General features: G+C 44.0%; 1 protein-coding gene across 2 annotated transcripts in view; it reads left to right on the top strand.

The window, feature by feature from the left end:
• Window positions 1–22,001, top strand: part of LOC122940988 (CMP-N-acetylneuraminate-beta-galactosamide-alpha-2,3-sialyltransferase 2-like) — a 68,778-nt gene that overhangs the window by 16,095 nt on the left and 30,682 nt on the right. For both annotated transcript variants that reach the window (XM_044297957.1, XM_044297958.1), the window contains 2 exons: window positions 367–599; window positions 17,582–18,311. In XM_044297957.1, the coding sequence (XP_044153892.1) occupies window positions 18,021–18,311 (291 nt within the window). In that variant the 5' untranslated portion in view covers window positions 367–599; window positions 17,582–18,020. The remainder of the gene's footprint in view (window positions 1–366; window positions 600–17,581; window positions 18,312–22,001) is intronic.

Genomic DNA, 22,001 nt, shown 5'->3' with positions numbered 1-22,001 from the left:
TGTGTCTGGCATTGCAGCTTGGTGCCATTGGAGTCAATGGGGCAGAGCTGCAATACCACACACCACCTGTGGACAGGTGTGTTGCTGCTTTTGAAAGAAAATGCAGCCGTGTTTTAATGTTTCCATAAAGGAAATGATGGAGAAGTTTTAGGTAAAAGGGCTGAAAATGTTGCAGCTTCACTTTAAGCAGATTGCACAGTACAGGAGTACACGGAGGCCCTGAATTCATATTGTACACACAGCATAGTGCGGGGCTATGCTTCCTCTATTCTAGCTGCCTCCTCCTTATCTGGCACAAGACTTCAATTACGACACAAGTTGAGATGAGGAATCACTGATCAGGTTTCTGTATTATCTTCCCTTTAGGCTGAACATTCTTCAGAAGACAAGACCTTGCATTTCCAAGGATTATTCTCCATGATAGATGAGCAACTTTTAAGTGGTGCTGTCACAGGAGGTTTACACTGGCATCACTGGTGTCATTGGTGCTGGGCACCTCAGGGGAGTTCTGTGGGAACCCAAGACGAAGGCTTTCATCCACCACAGCAACGGGTCTCAGCTATGTAGCAGGAATGGCAGATGCTACATCCAGAAGCCAGGTTAGTCCTTGTTTGTCCAGATAATTAGGATCCAGCAACTCTCTGCAAGGACATGTTTAACTTGGATGTGCACAGAGAAGGTTATTTTACCCCCCCCCCCCTTCCCCGTCTTATGCCAGCAAGTTATTGCTAAGTAATGTACTGCAGGCCTGCTCTGCCAGCGGTTACAAGGCACTGTGCCATCAGCGTTTCTTTTTTTGCATTTTCTTCTCTGCTGTCTTGCCTATTGTGTTTTCTTATCTGATCATTTATCTATGAGACGTTGTTGCTGTAAATGTTATCACTATATATATAGTAGCTCGGCTGGGCTGGCGGGGACCACTAGTATCAAGCGTTATAGATAAAGTTTAATAATAACACTTAAAGAAATGAGCGACACGTTATTTAATCAGATGCTGATATTTCGTAGACATACCTTTCCCACATCTATGGGTCTTGACCACATGTCTCCTATTTAGGCTAGGAAGTCCATCCTTGGTTAGTATGGAGGACACTTCTATTGTGTCGTCTTCCCTACTTTTAATACGTAAGACCCAATGATGAGCAGGTACGGCTTTTGACTATAGCGTGCACCTGATAACCACCAAGTTGCATTCATGTTGGGGTGTACAGGCGATGTGAGGAACAATACCACATTGTCAGGTATTTTTTTGATGTTTAGGCCTCCATAATACAGTTTGTCATCTGTAATGAACACCATTTTATAACAAAATTGTACCAAAATAACTGCCATCATAGCAATTGCCCCCAAGCGTACCCATTGTGCCGCGGTGTGTTAAAGAGCCACATGCCCTCTGCCGCCTCCATGCGTCGCCAAAGGAAGAATTTCTTTCTAATACAACATCCCACAGAAAATGTATATTTTTCATGAAATTTGGGTCATGTGAAGGTACAGTATGAGCTCATATCGCAGACCTGTAGAACACATTGGGAAAGATTTATCAAAACTGGTGCAAAGGAAAACTGGCTAAGTTGCCCATAGCAACCAATCAGATTGATCCTTTCATTTTCTAAAGGAGCTCTGAAAAATTAAAGGTTGGAATCTGATTGGTTGCTGTGGGCAGTTTTCATTGCACCAGTTTCTATAAATCTTGCCCTTTATCTGTACATAAAACTTTACAGTAGAAGCAAAGATGATTCAATGTCTTTGGGGAAACTTATAATTCTCTGTACGCCAGAAAATTGACATAAAAAAACTTGCAAAGTTTGGTGCATCCAATGATTGTACAAAATGTTGTGACTTCTTGGTTATTTAGGGCATGGCTACACGGTGACACTGGTCGCACGACGGGTATCGCGGCCAGGTTTTCAAAGTACCGGTGATCCTGTACAAATGAATGGGATTGCTGTGTGAATCGCAAGAAATCCAACAATGCTGGATTTCTTGCGACTGGTGCTCCAATCCCAATAATTTCTATGGGATCACCGCTACTCTGCAAACCTGGCCATACAGTGTCGCCGTGTAGCCATACCCTTAGAGCCCCACTTGACACTTTTTCCAAAAAGTGGGGGCAGGGAGTGGGTAGTGCAGGGCCAGCCATTGCTGGGCCTGCACAATTATTATAATTTATGGCAGGAAACTAGGGTAGATTATACCGCAAAGCTACAGCAGCGTGCTCGTTGGCATGGATTCCAATTTGGGCTCCTGGACCTGCTCAGATGTGCACCTCTTAAGAATTGTGGTGCATCTGATGCCAGCAAAGGATAGATTGGAGGGGTTCTCCAGCTTTTTAAGGGCTCATGCACACGATCGTATGTATTTTGCGGTCCACAAAAAACGGAGCCGCAAAAAATACGGTTGACGTCCACGTGCTTTCTGTATTTTGCAGAACGGAACAGCTGGCCCCTAATAGAACAGTACTATCATTGTTTTTTTTTTGCGGACCCATTGAAATGAGTGGTTCCGTATACGTTCCGCAAAAAAAAAAACTGAACGGACACGGAAAGAAAATACGTTTGTGTGCATGAGCCCTAACAGTTTTTCAATCTTCCTCTTCCCCCTAGAGAACTGTGATGGGAAGCTTACTTAGCATAGAAATGAATGGGATTGCAGCCTGTCTTCGCCTGCAGCAGCAGGCTTGATCCCTGTCAGTGACATAAGTTTACAAGCGAGAACCGGTACATGGTGAACGAAGCGGTGACCATCATCCATTTTGTTAGACTTTCTATGCCAACCAGAACAAACTATTGCTTGAATATCATATGTATTATTATTATTATTATTATTTTTAGATGATGTATTTCATCTGTGTGAAGTCTTGGATGTCCTTGTGGTTGCGGACATCCAATTCACATATTTTTATTTTATTTTTTAACCAAAAAGGTAACTCGCAATCGTAACCTTGACAGCTGTACACGTATTTATCAATGCCCAGAAGCCAACGCACGTTTCTAAGCTGTAGATTGCGTTTGTTTTTAAATTAGCTTTCTTTTTTCAGTCCCCACACTCCTCTGTGGGTTGCTATTTTTCCAGGGCTTATAAACCCCAGTGGTTTGGCTGTCATCCACTATGAGTCAGGTGCTTTTTGCAGGAAGACGGACCGCCCTATATTTGGGGAGCTTAGCTGTCTAAATAGACTGCAGTTTACGTTCATGACTTTTTACAATTTAGGGATAGAGGTGGTAATAGCTGTTCCTGCAGCCGCAGGATGTACAGCTGCTATTTACTCAGCTATTTTAGAGAACTGTGGCTTCCAGTTATAAGACTTAGAGGTGAGAAAACAACATTTATATTTTTAGGCGACTTTCAGCTATTGAAAAACTGAACTGAAACTAGAGAGTGATGCATCTCAGAAATGTACGCCTTATAATACAGGCAGCGTGCTCACAAACAGGTGAATTGTCTTGGGATTTTACAGAATGGTGAGAGCTAATTTTATCTCTTGGCTTTAGCTCCTGATTTCCTCCGGGAATATATAAATTGCATTAATGTAACTGAGCAAAAGACTTGCCCTAACTCTATCACACTCCATTACCAGATGTATGCTCCTCTGCGGAAATGGCCTGAAATCCGCTGCAAAATCCGCCTGCGCCATCTGCAAAAAATCCATCAATTGGCTAACTTGACCTCATAAAATCAACCCCTTTCTATGTGCTCTTTTCGGGCCTATGGACATCATAGAAGCAGTGCCCCCTGCCCGAGACCCTCCACAATCAGTCGAGATGCTGCCACTCTGGACGACCTGTTTGACCTCCACGTAATAATTTTTTATTTATTAGTTTAATGTCGGTAGATACCATCAAAAATATAATGCATGGAGCTCTCCCCACTGACCATGGGCAGCAGATGTTTAGAGGGAAACGAGGGCTGGGATGTTGGGTTTCAACATGGCCAATTGTATGTCCCATCAGGCAGGGAAGGATTGGCCATAGACCGTACTCCTACAGGATAATTTCACGGTGGGGGCCGCCCTGGCCCTCCTCAGTGCTGCTGGCCAGGTACATAGCAATTTAATACTCTCAGCGTTAATTAATGCTGGGAGCATTAGGTACTTATGTACCTGGCCAGCAGCCGCAAGTGCCCTCCTGAATTCAAGTGTATCACCGTCCTGCAAATGATGCACTGTGGTATTTGGTCTACTGGGACAGTATTTAGTACTACACTTCTGTATTGCTGATGGTGTCTATTTCTGTTGTCCCTGCCCTGCCTTCTGTCAATTTGGACACGCCTATGACATGGGCCACTTCTAGGTCGTATTCCAGGGCAGGGGCGTAGCTAAAGGCTCATGGGCCCTGGTGCAAGAGTTCAGCTTGGGGGGCCCCCCTTCACTCTGCATTAGTGCACCTAGCTTTTCCACTGTCCTACTGTTAAAGGGTGTTGGCCTTTTTTTTTTTTTTTTTTTTTTTGCTACTGATGATCCTCATAATAGGTAATCAATATCAGATTGGCTGGGGTCCTCCGGCACACCCAACAATCAGCTGTTTGGAGAGAGGGCAGCGCTCATATGAGAGCTGCTTTTTCTGTTCAACTGCTCGCCATAGCATTTGCAGTGATGAGCAGGAAAACAGAGCAGAGAACGCAGCGCTCAAACAAAACAAAAAAAGCGGACAACCCCTTTAAAGACATACTTAGAAAACATTACATACAGCACTACAGAACATACAGAGTAATACAGCGCCACATATGTACCTCTTACACCCAATGGCGTCTCCACTCTGATGTAGATATTCTCTTTCCTCTTCTTCTCCTGTTAGACCAGACCACCATGGTGACTTCTTTCAGCCGTGCTTCGTCTCTTCAGAGTTTAACAAACAGACACCCCTTTATATGGTGCTCTAGTGCAAAAAAATCCCCCCTTCCTTTCAGATCAGACCCCCATATAAAACCCTAAATGAGATCCCCATCTAAGACCAAACCCTCTTTAGACCTCTGTCAGACCCCATATAAGACCCCAGTTTTAAACCTCATATAAGACCCCCATTAGACCTCCAGATCCACATATCAGACCTTTAGACGACCCCCAATCAAACCCCAATTTGACATCTCCAGACCCCCCCAGTCAGATCTCTAGACCTCTATATCAGACCTCCAGACCCACATATTAGACCCCCATTATACCTCTCAAGAGCCCCGTATCTGACGTCTCCAGAGCCCCATGCCCCCTCCCCCAGTCAGACCTCCACACCCCCATTAGACCTCCAGATCAGACTGTAAAATAATAAAGTAACGTACCTCTCTTGCCGCCACTCTCCCTGTCCTGGCTGTCTTCTCTTCTCAGGGCCAGCGCTGAAGTCACCTGACCTCCTGCTGCGTCAGGTCAGTGCGCGCTCTGTACGTCCTGATGCTGCAGGCAGCCAGGACACAGAAGCGTGGGCCCTGAGAAGAGCAATCAGGGAGGAGGGGGTAAGTACTGTACAGCGCTCACAGCGTTTCTCTCCCCCTCCTCCTGCATGCAGACTAATAAACGCTTCCATTATGGAAGCGCTCACTAGTATTCCCTTTATAAGATGCACTGCTCTGGGTCCCCCTGGCTTAGGGACCCGGTCACAATTGTGACCCCTATAGTTACACCAGTGTTCCAGGAACACTTTAAAGGATAACTGTCACACTTAGACCCTAATTTCATATATGTAGTTACTAATAGCATGATATTCCAGAATCAGTTACTATTAGACTGACTTACCCCATATTTAATAAGATTCAGCCCTTAGCAACCAGTCTGCATAAAACTGCTATTTCACTATTCAGTTAAGAGAGCCGCCACTGCCCTCACCCTGAGGCTAATCCCGCCTGCCCTCACTAGCCAGTAACAATAGCCCCCCAAAAGTGTCAGTAACCAGAGCCCTCCTCCTAAAGGGTTAATCTCCTGCAGCACAAAGGGGTCCTCTTACCACATGTTGCTTTCATTTATACACTGAGCAGATGGCAGATCTCCCTTCCCTGGTCTGCGCTGCTCCAACTCTGCATTCTCCAGCTCTGCTGAGTGAGGGAGCGTCTGCCAAGCGCAGGGACAGGGAGAAGTGCACACAACCCAGGCACTGTTATCGGCTGCTGAGGAGGACCTGGCTTTAATCATTTACTTACAGTCCCTGGCTGTCAGGAATATGGGCCTGCACGCTGTGTGCTTGTCCTTCAACAGATAGACGGACCATGCCTAGCAACCTGATTTTAAGCACAGGTAAAAGTAGGTAGTACAGGGAACTAAACTGTGGAATTAAAGGGTAATTGAATACACAGTGAAAAGTTGAAATAGGGCCACCAAGGAGATATTAATCACCACAATCCAATACTCAAAAAAAAAAAAAAAAAAAAAAAAAATGATGACAGTTATACTTTAAGTTCCCAGTCCACCCCTTCTACCAGGAGACGAGCCTCGACCAGAGGAGTCTTATATCCTCACATTTTTTTATTTATGAGGATGGTGGTGCCGTGGTGGAGATAGTGTAACACCCCAGAGTGGTGTTACGACTCCTGCACCTTGCGACTGTTTTTATTGGGCTAATACAATGTCATCTATGTATTCTGTTCAAGGTTCATCACAATGTGCATCTATAATATTGTTATGTAACTGTTTTAAATGTAATGCGCCTGGTTCACCAGCATGCTTGACAAAGGCTTCACTGGCCGAAACGTTGCATCTGGATTAAACTTCCACCTTGGACATTTTTTTTTTCTTTGCTTTGATTGGTTCACCAGCAGGCGGCAGCAAACATGGCAGAGCTGTACTTAGGTAGAATGGAGCGTTCCATTCCATTCTAACCCCACTCTGGAGAGAAGTGGGCTAGTCCTACTTCCTGAAGGAAGGGTGGGGACGAGTTCTAGTTAGTTCTAGCTTACCCCCTGCTAGGGCAAGGGTGTGCAGGGGCACGTCTCTGCTGGAGAGCATCTTAAGCTCTGCTGGCCATGGAGGCCAAAGCTTGAAGCCTCAGGAGCCAGGAAAAAAGTTCCCTGGCATAACCTAGAGTCAGACTACAGAGAAGACGTGCAGCATACAGGAGAAGCTGAGTTATACAGCCAGCCTGTCAATACAGCAGAGTCAGAGAGAAACAGAGATATAGCAGAGTTGAGTTTGCCTGTCAGTTTCATGCTAAAGCCTGCTTGGAACCAAGACAAAGCCTGTAAACCGTTTTGGAGAACGTTTATTCAAGTAAAGCTGCCATTGAACTTCATCTCAAGGTCTGGACTCAAGTTATTCTTTCAAATCCCTCAATTATTCCCCCTATTTATTGCATCGGAGACAAAGCCTACACCACTCGGCATTTCCTACACCTGGGACGCGTTATAGAGGGCCTTGGAGGGAGGCCGCACGTTACAATAAGAGTTGGTCACCAGGGCCCATCTCTTCGTTGGTGAAGGAGCATCAATCTTCTGACTGCATGATCATTATTCTACTTATGGGATGTTCTGTAAATTTTATATTATTCTTCTGCAATTGGAACAATTTCAAGTATTAAAAATCATCTTTACTTCTATGGGCAACTTTAGATAGATGATGAGGTATTTAATAAAAAAAATTCAGCACTGGATACCATAATACTGTAAAGATTTGCAGCTGTACTGCAGTTGAATTAAACCCCGGAGACTTCTTCCAGACGTCTCTTAGACTTGCTGTGCCTGCCAACTATTCCATTTACGTTCATATACAGTCAGCAGAAACTCTCCACCTGTCAGCTGAAAAGACCACATAATCAATACAGCACAATAATATATATCCACAGCCCATATCAGTGTATTTCATTATACAAGCTAAATCACCTGCAGTACTGCACGTTGCTGTGTTACAAAAGCTACGCTACCTCCATCTAACTCAACCTATCATCCTGCACTGCCCATCCTAAGGAAGGCAAAAGATTTTGGTAACTATTTTTATCGTCCTGCTTAAAAAAAAAAAAAAAGATGGAAACAGGTGAGAAAAATGGATTGGTGTGAACAAACCCTTAGTGTAGCTCCAGCCTACCTTATGAACATTGACCTGCTCACACTTTCTGTAAACCCCAGTTGATGCCAAATGCATAATGGGGGCCATTTCTAAACATTTGGCTTAAAATAGTCACGAGGCTTCTTTTTGTGACCTTTTTTAATGCCCATTTGACAATATTTTGTTGCACAGGAGTTTTTGGTAGTGGCGGAGCTTCAGATGCTACGAAATAATACTGTACGGAGATCCGTCTCTGTACAGCATTAGTTGTGCATGACTTCGGTAGTTGATTTTTAAAGTGGTAAACCACTTTAAAACTTGAAACCAAACTCGGCTTTGGTTTCAACTAGTACCTCGGAGCCGAAGCCGAGTTTGGTTTCACGTTTTAAAGTGGTTTTCCACTTTTAAAATAAACTACTGAAGTTATTCAACAAAGTCCCATGGGACTTCTTGAATAACTTACTTTGGCTCATCGGAGCCCATACATTCTGATACTGTATGGAGAGGGATCTCTGCACAGTATTATTCCAAAATTTTGAACGAAGCGATTTCTGATGAAGCATCAGAAGCTTGTTTTGCTCAACATAAGTGTCTGGGGCTGGGCAAGGAACAGAACATCAACTTATGGTGTAAAACTACACTGCCATGGGCTTGGTTCTGCAGCAAAAACTGTACAAAAACAACCCCAACAAAATCGTATGTATTACATGTGAATTTTGCCCCGGAAAAGCCAGCAGATTTCACCCCATTGCAAAGCAAGAAATCCGCAGTAAAAATCTGCTGTATAAATAGAATGTGCACCAAAATTCTACCATATAGTACAAATAAGAAAGTTAAAAGGGTTTTCCGAGACATTATAACTGATGACCTATGCCCAGTAAGTCATCAGTATATGATTGGTGGGGTCTCAGGTGTCGGACCCCCACCGATCAGATACTGATCCAGAGGATAGGTCATCAGTTTTAAAATCCTGGAAAACCATTTTTAAAGGGGTTTTCCGGTGGTTTTAAGTTAGGAGATAACTTTTAGATTGGTGGGGGGCCTACTGCTGGGACCCCCACCGATCACAAGAATGGGGGCTCTTAGTGTGCTGCCACATGGCTGTGCTGCATTTTTTGGTGCGGTGAAAAAAAAAGAAAAAGCACCAAAAACCATACCTGTGTTTATGGCGCATTTTCTTCCAGAAAAGGAAAAACAAACAGCAAACTTAAATTACATTAACGTAACTGTATTTTTAACGCAGGTATGTTGTTGTAAATACCGCATTTTATTTTTATTTTTTTGCTGCACCAAAAACAGAGCACAGCCATGAAGGGTGGCAGCACTCTTACTGTTAAAAGAAGTGGTAACCGACTGAGGTTCATTAATGGTTATGTGCTTTGCCTAAAATTTCTCAGCCATTAACCAGCAGTAAGAAGTACCGCTGCCTTCATGACTAATCCGCGCGGCACTGCAGCTTTCAGACGCGCAGTCGGAGTTGCATGCAGCAGCACGTTCTGTCAGATTAGATTTCATTCATTGCAATGCACGGAGAGAAATCTATGGTTAATGGAGTACCACAACCCACAATGAAACGCCTGCAGATTTCATTATGGAACCGTGCAGTATTTACTCTGTGTTCGTTTACCTGGAGCCTGATCGGTTTACTTTATCAGGACAGCACAACCAGTGTCCCTCTGGGAAACAAATATTTGCTCATTTGTTTTAGATAGGAATTCTACATTACTTCATTGGGGGTCATTTATTATAGTGTTATGCACCTGTTTTAGTCTAATTTTTCCTATTCTGAAAGAAAGCTTGTTTTGGAGGCATTTGTGCCTCGTTTTGACAATTTTCATTCAGAAAAGGCGGACATACTATCTCAAGCGGCCCAGATCGCAGTGATTGAACTCAAATTAGAGGACCTGGAAAATAGAACCAGGAGGGGTAACCTCCGGATCAAGGGTCTGCCTGAAATCTTCACTGACCTCTCGGCCACTTTGTCGGCGCTGTTCCAGGCCCTGCTGCCGCAAACAGATCCAGCGAAACTCCTGATGGATAGGGTTCACAGAGCCTTAGGGAGACCTCGCTCAGATGCCTTACCAAGTGATGTTATCCTAAAATTTCATCACACGGGATCAAATTCTGGCACTTGCCCGCAACCTCACTGAACTTCCCGGCCTTCCCTCATCAGTGCATCTATATGCCGACCTGGCTCCTTCCACCCTTCGCAGACGCAGGGACATGAGGCCGGTGACTTCGGCTCTGCAAAATGCCCAGGTGTGGTACAAATGGGGATTCCCTTTTTCCCTTTCTTTTCGACTGAACTCACGGGATCATACGATCCATTCACCCAAAGAGGGAATCGAGATCCTTCGGAAGGCAGGAGTTCCATGTGACCACGATCCAGCTCTAGAAGCCGCCTCAGAACCGCAACGGCCAGCCAGGATCTAGACAACGGTGCCCTCGTCTTCGCGGAAGCCGACTTCATCGCCACCTGCTTAGGTCCGGGACTTCTGCTCGTGATCTTCTAGCCTGTTACAACGTCAGGATCGTTGTTATTCTTCCCTACGGTTCCGATTCATACCCCTTTTCCCTTTTTCAGTGTTGCAGGACACTAGCCTTCTTTTTATAGTCCCTTCATTATTAGCTGCTGTTTTCCCGAACTTTAACATCTAACAGGGACCCGGCGTGAAGGACTGTCATGTTTGCCCCCATGCTTGGGCTCTTTAGGCTGGGTTGGGAGACTTCGTCCTCACCCCGCTCTACTGCACCCACCTATTTTTCTCAAGCCTGTCTAGGCTTAGTTCTATATTGTTTTATAGGTTTACAATTTATTATTTCTTTTTTCTTTTTCTTTTCTTTTTTTTGTCTTTATCTGTGTCAGGGGAATTGCTCGTGCTGCTTTGGTGTATGGGTGGCGGTTGGAGGTGGCGCTCCTGAGGCGGATCGCACGGGCTCACTTTGCCTTCCTTACATACTCCTTGTTATCCTACCATGTGTAAGTTGCTTTCACACAATGTAAGGGGATTTAACTCCCCCAGAAAACGTAAGTCGGCTTTTTCTACTTATATCAAACATGCACCTGATGTGATCTGCCTGCAGGAGTCCCACTTCACGCCCACCTCTCACCCCAAAAACTTCCATCCACATTACACACGTTTCTATTCATCTACTTATGTCTCTAAAAGTAGGGGGACTATTATATTATTGCGTAACTCCTTCCCTTTTACTCTACAGAGTTCCATAATAGACCCTAATGGGAGATATGTAATTCTTCTAGGCACTTATAGGGAAGAAACCCTATGTATTGTTAACGTGTATGCCTCTTTTGAGGATCCTATTGCCTTTTTTGTTTCTATGCTTTTTATTATTGCACCCCTCAACTACCACAAGATGCTGTGGTGTGGTGACTTTAATTTTGTATCTAACCCTGTACTCGACCGCTCCACCCTCCCGGCTCAAACACGCCCTCCATCCCATAATGTTAAAATTAAACAAGTGATGGAATCCCTGTCCTTGGCGGATACCTGGAGGGAGCACAATGGCCCCCAAAGGGGATATACTTATTATTCTCCTTCTCATCAACTTTACACCCGGATTGATTTAATCCTAGCTTCCTCCTCTTGCCTCCCCTCATTAGCCTACTCCAGACATGTTGTGTCCTCTTTGTCGGACCATGACATGGTCATAGCCGATTTCGCATTAGCCAGTAACTCCAGTATCCCTTTTACTTGGCGCCTGAATGAATCATTGCTGACCCGACCGGTTGTGTTTAATGCGTTACTAGACGAACTTAAACAGTTCTTTTTGTTGAATAACACGCCGGATACTGATCCTATGAACCTGTGGTTGACCCACAAGGCTTTCATGCGGGGCAAGCTCATTCAGGTGGCATCGAGACTTAAAAAGGACAGATCCTCAGCTCAGGTTACTCTAGAGTCTAAATTGGCTAAACTAGTGAGAGCCCATCAGCAAACCCCAACCCTATACCTACTGAAGGAAATAAAAGACACTAAAACGCAGCTGAATGCCCTACTTTCCAACAATACAGAAAAAGCACTCCGCTGGACATCCTCCTACTATTACAAATACGCCAATAAACCAGATAAGATGTTGGCTCGCCAACTTAAGGCCACACAAAGAATTAATCAAGTTTATCAAATTCGTACATGGACTGGTAGAACCACTACTCACCCAGACATCATATATGACACCTTCCAATCCTTCTATAAGCAACTATACTCTGAACAAAATGGCGACTCCAGCATCAGGTCGGACGACTTCCTTTCCTCCACTTCCCTCCCTAGGGTCTCATCTGCTGTGCTAGAGAAACTTAATAGTCCCATCACGGTAGTAGAGGTGACCTACTCAATCAAAGCCCTGAAACTGGGAAAAGCCCCAGGCCCGGATGGCTATACTGCGCTTTACTTTAAAAAAAATTCAGACCAGTTAATCCCCTTCATTACTAAATACTGTAACCACTTGTTACAAAGCTCCACACCCCCACGCGAGTTCTTAGCAGCCAAAATTACAGTGATCCCCAAACCACACAAAGACCCTCTCCTCCCCTCCAATTACAGACCCATCTCACTCTTGAACATAGATAACAAGTTGTTCACTTCCATTCTAGCACGTAGACTTAATGGAATTCTCCCTGGCCTGATACACAAGGATCAGGTTGGCTTCATCCCCAGCAGGGAAGCCCCAGATAATATACGGAAGGTCTTGGGCCTAGTTCATGAGGCGAACAGGACTGCGACTCCAGTTGCTTTACTAGCGCTGGATATAGAGAAGGCTTTTGACACAGTTTCTTGGGCCTATCTCTGGCGGAATCTCTCTCATTTCAACATCAGAGGCCCTTTCCTCTCCGCTATTCAAGCCCTATACTCTTCGCCTCAGGCTAGCCTCAAATTGCCCTCCTCGCATCCGTCGTCCATGCCAATTTTTAGGGGAACACGCCAGGGTTGCCCCTTCTCTCAAGTCCTTTTCACTTTAGCCATGGAACCATTAGCGATAAAGATTAGATCTCATCCAGACATAACAGGGATCTCGGTTGGGGGTGTGGAGTATAAATTGAGCCTTTTTGCTGATGACCTTTTGTTAACACTCACCAACCCTATCATTTCATTTCCCTCACTTTTGTCCCTTCTCAAGTCTTTCTCAGCTGCGTTCGGCCTACAAGTTAATCAATCCAAGTCTGAACTTCTGTTGAGTAATGTCACTTCTCGGGTTTCTGAGATCCTTCAAAGTGGGTTCCCATTTCTACATAATCTACATTTCCTTCCATATTTGGGCATATCGCTGACCAAAACACTTAACACTCTATATAAATATAACTATCTGCCCATGTTTACTCGGATACGGAAGGACCTGCAGTCGTGGGAATCCCTCCCAGTGTCCTGGGTGGGTAAGATACATATAGTAAGAATGGTGGTCCTCCCACGGCTACTATACCTATTTCGCACCCTTCCGATCCCAGTCCCAGCGACTGATCTGCGGGCTCTCCAGGCGGACATCCTTAAGTTTATTTGGGCCCATAAACAAGCTTGTATTTCTAAGCTTATTATGTGTCGCCATAAGGCTCATGGTGGCCTTTCAGTACCAGACTTAGCTCAATACTACAAGGCAGCCAGATTAGCTCAACTGTTCCTGACGCATCTCTCTGCACAAGCTCAACCTATATGGGTTACCCTTGAACAATCGCTGTTTGGGCCGTTCTCCTGGAGAGCCCTTATTTGGACCACATCTTCATTACCCTCGTCTCTCCGTACCAAATCCCAGCTCTCCTATTACGCCTTGCTACTATGGAGATCCATTAGGTTCAAACGCTCTCTCCAATCCAAACCGTCCCTCTTGGAATACCTTTTGGGAAACCCGGCCTTCCCCCCTGAACTTCAATCTAGGGCCTTTTCATGGTGGGTTGAAAAAAAATTGTGCTCCCTCCGGGATTTCCTTGTGCGGGGTAAAATTCTAACAATGCCTGATTTTTTTGAGAAATTCACCCCCCCCCCCCCCCAGCTTGTGAGCAATTCAATGTCCGGAGAGTATTCTCCTTCCTCCATTCCCTAAAGAATGGTTCCCACAAAATTGATTATACACCTTTTGAAAGGCTAATGTCCTTTTCTCTATATAAACAGGGTCTACTGTCCCGGATCTATTCTACCCTCACTGCGCCCCCAGAGGACTCCAAGCTCTGCTATATGTTGGAATGGGAGGCTGATCTGTTAGAGGAATCCAGTGTATCTAGATGGCACCAGCGCTCCCAGACATTATCTAAAGGGTCATGGCAAACTACTCTGGCGGAGACCTCTATTAAGATACTTAACCGGACATATCTAGTGCCGGCCAAACTACATCACTTCTACCCAGAGGTCCCCTCTACTTGCTTCCGGGGATGTGGTGAGGAGGGCACGATGCTCCATACCTGGTGGACATGTCCCATAGCTTCCAGGTTGTGGGGTCGCATTTGTGACTTGCTATCAGCCTTGCTGGGGCGCGCCCTCCTCCCTACACCCTCGGTCTTTCTGCTTGGCGACAAGCCATCTAAATTAACAAATGCTAAATTCAAGTTGGCCCAGTTTATCCTGCTTGCAGCTAGGATCCACATTGCCTCTCAGTGGTGTTCCTTATCACTGAGCTATCAAGCAGTGATTGATAGAGTCAACAAGATTTACCAATTTGAAAGGCTGTCGGCTATCCGTTCGGATACATTTTCTTTGTTTGAGGGCGTCTGGGAGCCCTGGTCGTCCTCCCCCCATTCTGCTGATCTTTCCCTCTACCATGAACTCTGATAGTAGCATTTAAGATGTATGGTACCCTAAAAAAATGGATGTGAGTTTAGGCCTTCTATTTAATGATTGCCACCTGATAATTAACCCATGTGCTCTGAAGCGGTATGACTGTTACCCCTGACTTTATGATATTTCTCTTATTTTTGCTTAATTTTTGTATGTCTTTCTGTTCTTTATTTTATGTGTCTGGAATGTCTATTTGACTGGACACCACGTCCTTTATTTTATGCACAATATACTGTGTACCTTATTATTGTGAAAACTTTAATAAATACCATTGAAACATAATGTCTCTTTATGTTGAGTGTATCATGGTGCTCCTACCTGGATACGACTGGACGTCAGGCGTTGGCTCCGAAGCAGACAAATAGGGTATAATAATTGAGGGATTTGAAGAAATGATTGAGTCCTGACTTTGTATATAGTTGAACAGCAGCTTTAATTGAATAAACGTTCATCAGAAACTGTATTCAAACATTGTCTTGGTCCCAGCAGGCTTTAGCATTAAAACTTGCAGGCAAACTCGTCTCTGCTACATCTGTTGCTCTCTGGCTTTGCTGTACTGACAGGCTGACTATATAACTCAGCTTTTGCTTTATGCTGCACTTTCCTTCTGTAGTCTGTCTCTTAAGTTATAGCAGGGAACTATCTTCCTGGCATCTGAGGCTCTAAGCTTCTGCCTCCATGTACAGCTAAGCTTAGCGTGCTCTGGCTGGCTTGGTTTGGGCTTTGGTACATCCCGAAGAGACATGGCCATACACACCTTCACCTAGCTTGGGGTAAGCTAGGACTGCTCTCTAATTAGTCTCCAACCTTCCTTAGAGAGAGGGTTAGAATGGAAAGAAGGGTTCCATTCTCTCTAACTGTAGCTCTGCCATGCTTGCTGCCACCTACTGTTGAACCAGTTACATTACATGAACATATACAGTTGCATAGAAATAGGAAATGCACAATGTGGAGGAATAAATGCATAGATGAAAAGATAAATATAGTGTACAGGAAAGTTGTGCACACCTCATTTGGAAGAGTTTATCTGACATGTTAGTATGAGTAAGATTAGTATAAATCTGATTGCTATGATGTGTTAATAATACTGTAGTTATAGTTTGAAAAATAGTAGTATGATATATATAAATATGGTTTTATTCTGAAAATAGTTAGAGCGCTCTTTGGTATATGGGGTTCCAATGTTAATTGATGACGTCTGGCTGGGGGTCCTCTCTCACCATACGCGTTTCAGAGATCTCAGTCTCCTTCCTCAGGGGCTACGTAACCAAAATCTATCAAGCTGGTATACGAAAATTGCTGGAGTTTAAGTTTATTCCTATAGACTCGCTATGTTTACGGTACCCCATTTGGAGCAATGAAATGATACATCATTGCACAAGCGGAGTATTTTAACAAACAACACGGTCTCACAATAGACGAATGATTCATATTTATATATTTTAACAAACAACACGGTCTTTCAATGGATGAATAATTTGCTGGATGGATTTCAAATCTTCTGCATTTTAACCCATTACAGTCACATTGTGGATGAACTATTTCCTAAACCTTTTGCATTTTAACCCATTGCGGGCCTACTGTGGATGAACTATTTGCCGGAGTAGAATGTCTATATAGGTGGAACTATATTTTTTCTCCTGCATATTAACCCATTGTGGTAATACTGTGGATGAACTATTTGCTCAAGCAGATTTTTTCTACAGGTGGAACTATTCAGTTGATGGTTATAATTACCTTTTACATGTGATCTGATAACTATTTTGTCTACTGTTTGCTGGATCAACCACATCCCAAGTGGATTGATGCTTATAGTATAATCGATTTGATGAGATACCCATTCGCGGAGACCCTCACCACCCCTTGGTCTACATCGACCACGGTCCCCGTTGCCGAGTGTCTCTGACATTCTTCCCAACAAAAAACCAATATATATGAAATATTGTTTTTTATGCAGGTACTGTCTGATTTTTATCCGAAATATATATTTTTATATATATCGTAAAAATATGGTTTTATTCTATATCATACTATTTTTCAAAATACAACTACAGTATTATTAGCACATCATAGCAATCAGATTTATACCAATCTGACTCGTGCTAACACGTCAGATGAACGCGCTAGTGCACAACTTTCCTGTACACTATATTTATCATTTGCCTTATAGACAGGGTGTGTCTATATCGGTTGGGGCACCCACTCCATATGCAACAGCTAGGTGAGCCATCATTAATAACTATAGATGAAGTGATATTAGCGTACACTCAGGGACGTTAAAGCTACAGCAGTCACATGTCAACATTTTGTTGATGCCAGAGCATCGCGGAGCTGCAGAGACGGTCGGGAGAAATGGAGCTGAAACCCATCCGCGGGGTCCAGGTAAGTATGCACCCTACCGTGGTTCAGCCACTCTTGGATAACCCCTTTAAACTCAAAAGTGCTAATAAAAAGTCTAGGTGTAGGCCTTGCCTTATGTGTGTCTTTGGTCTCTCTGCTGATTCTATATTATTGTCTATATCAGGGGTAGGCAACCTCCGGCACTCCAGCTGTTGTGAAACTACAACTCCCAGCATGCATACTTACTCTGCTCTTCTAAGAACTCACATAGAAATGAATGGAGCATGCTGGGAATTGTAGTTTCACAACAGCTGGAGTGCCGAAGGTTGCTGATCCCTGGTCTATATCATTCGTTCTCCTATGTAATTGTGTATTTCGAGGGAATGCTTGATGTCTCCAGAACGGAGCAGCTGAATGATCAGCCTGCTTGCTTTCATAATATTCCCATGTGTCTTCATTTCCATGATTACAACCTTCTAAATAATAGGTCTGGGTTATTTTTCAGACGTCCCAAGGAAATAACAACTTCCACCTAAAAATATGAAGGCTTTAAATTCAGGACTTGAAAAATTATTTTCCACTAAAGTGCCACATACTCCACTATAGACATTACAATTGAAGACTGTATGACGACACATGATCTGCCGATCCCTCCATGGAATGAGTTTTTTTTTTTCAGCTGACCTCAGTTTTCTGTGATCCATATAGTGGATATAAGGAATAAGTCCCCATTTTCTCAGTGTTATGGATTGTTCAGCCATCAAGCTCTTGCATAATGTTCCTTCTACTTTACGAGGCACATTAGATATTTTTCAAAGTATTAGGTCCATCAGGAGCCAAAGTCATCGTTGGCATATCTCAGCCTATTCATGAGTAAAATACAAGAGGGGAAAGATTTTTAAAACTTCCCGGAATCATAGAGGAGGACTATTCCTGCTGCTACGATGCACTGTATTCGCTGGCAGTACCGATTTTCGCACAAGAGACGGACCATGTGGATTCCACCGCTGCTCTGTGCAGTTGCCTTCTTGATCCTTTTCATCTATTTCTGCCCAGACTACTCAAATCCTGTGAATCCTGTGGATGAATTTGATAAAAATGTATGCACGTGTGGACTGTGCAAGCCAAAGCCTCTAAGGACTCCATGGTTTGAGCAACATTTCAATGGCTCTATTGAGCCTTTATTAGTAAGAAAGGATCAGGTCCTACCCGACCATGTTCTCAAATGGTGGCTGGTGAGTAGAACTGAATACGATTTTACATAGGATTAATATTATGTACATGAATGCTACACTCCGGGCATATTGTGGTATGTGTAGTGCAGGGCCTGAGGTGGTGGGACATGACACAAGGATTCTCTCCGGTGTTTTTTTAGAATCTCTGTATCATAAAGAGTCCCTCTGCTAGACATAACACAATATATCAGCTTTGCCTGGAGTGTTCCTTTTAACAGCATATGTCAGCAGGATCAACCCTATTAAACCAGGCATTCCAGATCTTGCTGATTTAAAAAGATACCTGTCTTGTAAAAATCAGTTGCAGTGTACCAGAGAAAAAAATACTTGTATTCTTTATGCAAACAAAGGCTTTAGTGCCCTGAGGAGCGAGGCCTAGCCCCTTGGTGCACCTCAGCTCCTCAGATTTCAAATGTGGGGCACTGAAGCCTCCATTTGCATAAAGATTAAGTCTTTTTTCCCCCTCAGGAATGCAACCACTGATTTTCATAAGAGTTCATTTAAATCAGCAGTATTAACCCTACCAGTTATTGTGCGGGTTGATCCTGCTTATAGGTGGTTTAATACAATTCATGTCTACATTTTGTAAATAGAAACTCACATTGCAGCCAAAAAAAAATAATATTTCTGTTGCACATTTCAAGCATTACCATACCATCATGGATGTATATGCCACAAATGGTTGTGCCCTTACAGTACCCAGAGCAGACCCCCCTCCCCCACAACAAATACAGACCCCCTAAATAAACACTGACCCAAACCAGGTTTCCTAAACTAATACAGACACCTAAATCACGTCCTCTAAACATAGACCCAGACCAGACCCCCCAAATAAATACAGATTCCCCCCTGCAATCCAGATCCTCTAAATCCAGACTGAGGGAAAAACTCTATACCAATACAGACCCCCAAACCAGATCCTGTAAATGCAGACACAGAACAGACCACTTAAATAACCACAGAGACCCTTCTCCCCCTTTCCCAGCCAGATCCTCTAAATACAGGCCCAGGACAGACACTCTAAACTAAAACAGACTCCAAACCAGACCCCAAAATCCTACCACAGACCTTTAATAACAAACACCAGTTTGATCACCAGTATGTTTGATCACACGAGTGATTTTCCACAGGGTCAGTGGAAAAATCATGAAGGCATACACTACTTTGGTAAGTGATGCAGACAAAACACACCTATTGAAGTCCACAGGTCCATTATAGCCACCGCGTTCCATAATTTTCAGATAAGCAGTGTCTCTAGAATATGGATGACACATGGAGGGCAAAAAACGGACACATGGATCAAATTCAGATCCTTGATGGGCATCTTCATGGATGAAACACTGACCATCTTGTCACGGATGTCATCACAGACACGGTCATGTGGAAAGGGCATAGCTTGAGAACCTTCAGAGGTCATGTGATCACCTGAAAGTCTATCCACAGGTCTTGAGCTGGGCGAGGAACAGGAAGCCAGAAACCGGACTGTCAGGCCTAAAGCTGGACATCTGGCCAGCCTTTTCAAAGGTCATGTGTTCTCCTGAAAGCCCATCCACAGGTCTTGCAGAAAGTTGCTAATCTTTTTCAGTTTTTGCTGTAATTTATAGCAAAAACTGCAATTAATTATTATGGGTGACCGCCCAAACTGCCCATATTCTAATCCACCATTGATTCAGGGTTGTAAGAAAAGATGCTGCAGATCTATTTAACAGAGAATACAATAAATGTTCTACAACAAACGTGAAGAGAAATAATGCAATAATGTCATGACTCCTGTATTATGTTAAGGGTATCAATTTGGGTGCATTGTAGAAACCACAAGCCATGGCAACATTCTGCAAATAAAAATATCAGATTTATCTGTAGCTTGTGAAGCGTTAATGGTTTTGGTTTTAAGCCGCTTGGGTTAGTGGATGCACAAGAGCCTCAGAAGCAAAGTTGCACTTGAACCCTTTATGAAGACAGATTGAGTAGGGAATTGAGAGTTAGTGAAGAAGGGGACAGGACAGGAGCAGCCTGATAAGGTAGTTTCTTTCTCTGATAAGATTTATTACAGACTTTCTTCCTTTTGCCTATGCTGTCATGGAAAAAAATGAAGGTTTACAACACTACTCCGTGCAATCACTTATGGTATAATGAACCACCAGAAGTGGGCCGAGAGAAGCTTCCAGAAACTATAGACTAGGGCTGTCAGGGGCAGACGGGAAATTCAAAGTGGCCCTGGAAAAAATACTAAAATTGGCCCCGTTTTGTAGTTGAGTTCAAACTGATGAAAGGCAGGGCCAGCAATAGCATATTGTGGGACAATATACCACCCCAACAGAGCCAAATACCACAGTCCATCCCAAAATACTGCCAGCAGCACAGAATGCATCCCCAATAACTTCCACTGGCCGGCCATGAGGAGGGCCCAGGCGGCACCCTCGGCATTAGCACACCGGGAAATTCCCCTGTATGGCCAATCCCCCCTGAGGGTAGTGGTGGCGAACCTATGGCACAGGTGCCAGAGGCGGCACTCAGTGTCCTCTCGGTGGGCACCCGTGCCCTGGAAAAAGTCTATGGTGTACCAATATGCCTTAGACCAGGCATGTCCAAAGTGCGGCCCTCCAGCTGTTGCAAAACTACAACTCCCAGCATGCCTGGATAGCTTACAGCTATTAGGGCATGCTGGGAGTTGTAGTTTTGCAACAGCTGGAGGGCTGCAGTTTGGACATGCCTGCCTTAGACCTTTCCTGCCATTCATCAGCGCAGGGCGCACTATGAACAGCACAGGAACGCACTGAATGCAGACAGGATATTATAGCCAAATGATAAAGTACACAGAAGATATACTATATTGGACTGTTTGCTTGTTGGCACTTTGCGATAAATAGGTGGGTTTTGGGTTGTAATTTGGGCACTCGGTCTGTAAAAGGTTCACTATCACTAATATAGGGTATCTACAGGAAATGTTTGAAATCAGGAAGTACCACAAGCAACGATTACATCTATTCACTCTTTTTTGACACTCAAATAACTTGTATCTACAAGATGCAACGTATGGTATAAACACACTGGGGAGTTACTAAGCAAAATGTGCCAGTCTGCTGCCACAGTTTCCAACAAAAAGTGTTGTGCATGCCGTGTGCCAAATTTTTGTGTTTTAGTAAGAAAAGATTGAGCCTTTTTGAAATGTTAAAGGGCATCTGTCAGCAGATTTGTACCTATGACACTGGCTGACCTGTCACATGTGTGATTGACAGCCGAAGGCATCTGTGTTGCCCCCATGTTCATATGTGTCCGCATTGCTGAGTAAAATAATTTTAATGCATGCAAATGAGCCTCTAGGAGCAACGGGGGCGTTGCCGTTACACCTATAGGCTCTGCTCTCTCTGCAACTGCAGGACCTTCTGCACTTTGATATGGTCCAGGAAGTGAAAATATCATCATGCCTGACCCTGTCAATCAAAGTACAGGGGGCGCGGCAGTTGCAGAAAGTGGAGCCTCTAGGTGTAATGGTAACGCCCCCGTTGCTCCTAGAGGCTCGTTTGTATATATTAAAACATCATTTTCTCAGCAATGCGGGCACGTATGAACAGCCAGTTTCATAGGTACAAATCTGCTGCCAGATGCCCTTTAACACTTAAAAAAGGTTCAGTCTTGAAAGGGCAATTCTCATCTCAGACATTTGTTGCATATTCCGTGGAGGGATTC

The sequence above is a fragment of the Bufo gargarizans genome, chromosome 6 (assembly GCF_014858855.1).
Source record: "Bufo gargarizans isolate SCDJY-AF-19 chromosome 6, ASM1485885v1, whole genome shotgun sequence".
Classification (NCBI taxonomy): domain Eukaryota; kingdom Metazoa; phylum Chordata; class Amphibia; order Anura; family Bufonidae; genus Bufo; species Bufo gargarizans.
Note: the sequence above shows the minus strand (reverse complement) of the source record. Positions and strands in the feature narration are given on the sequence as shown.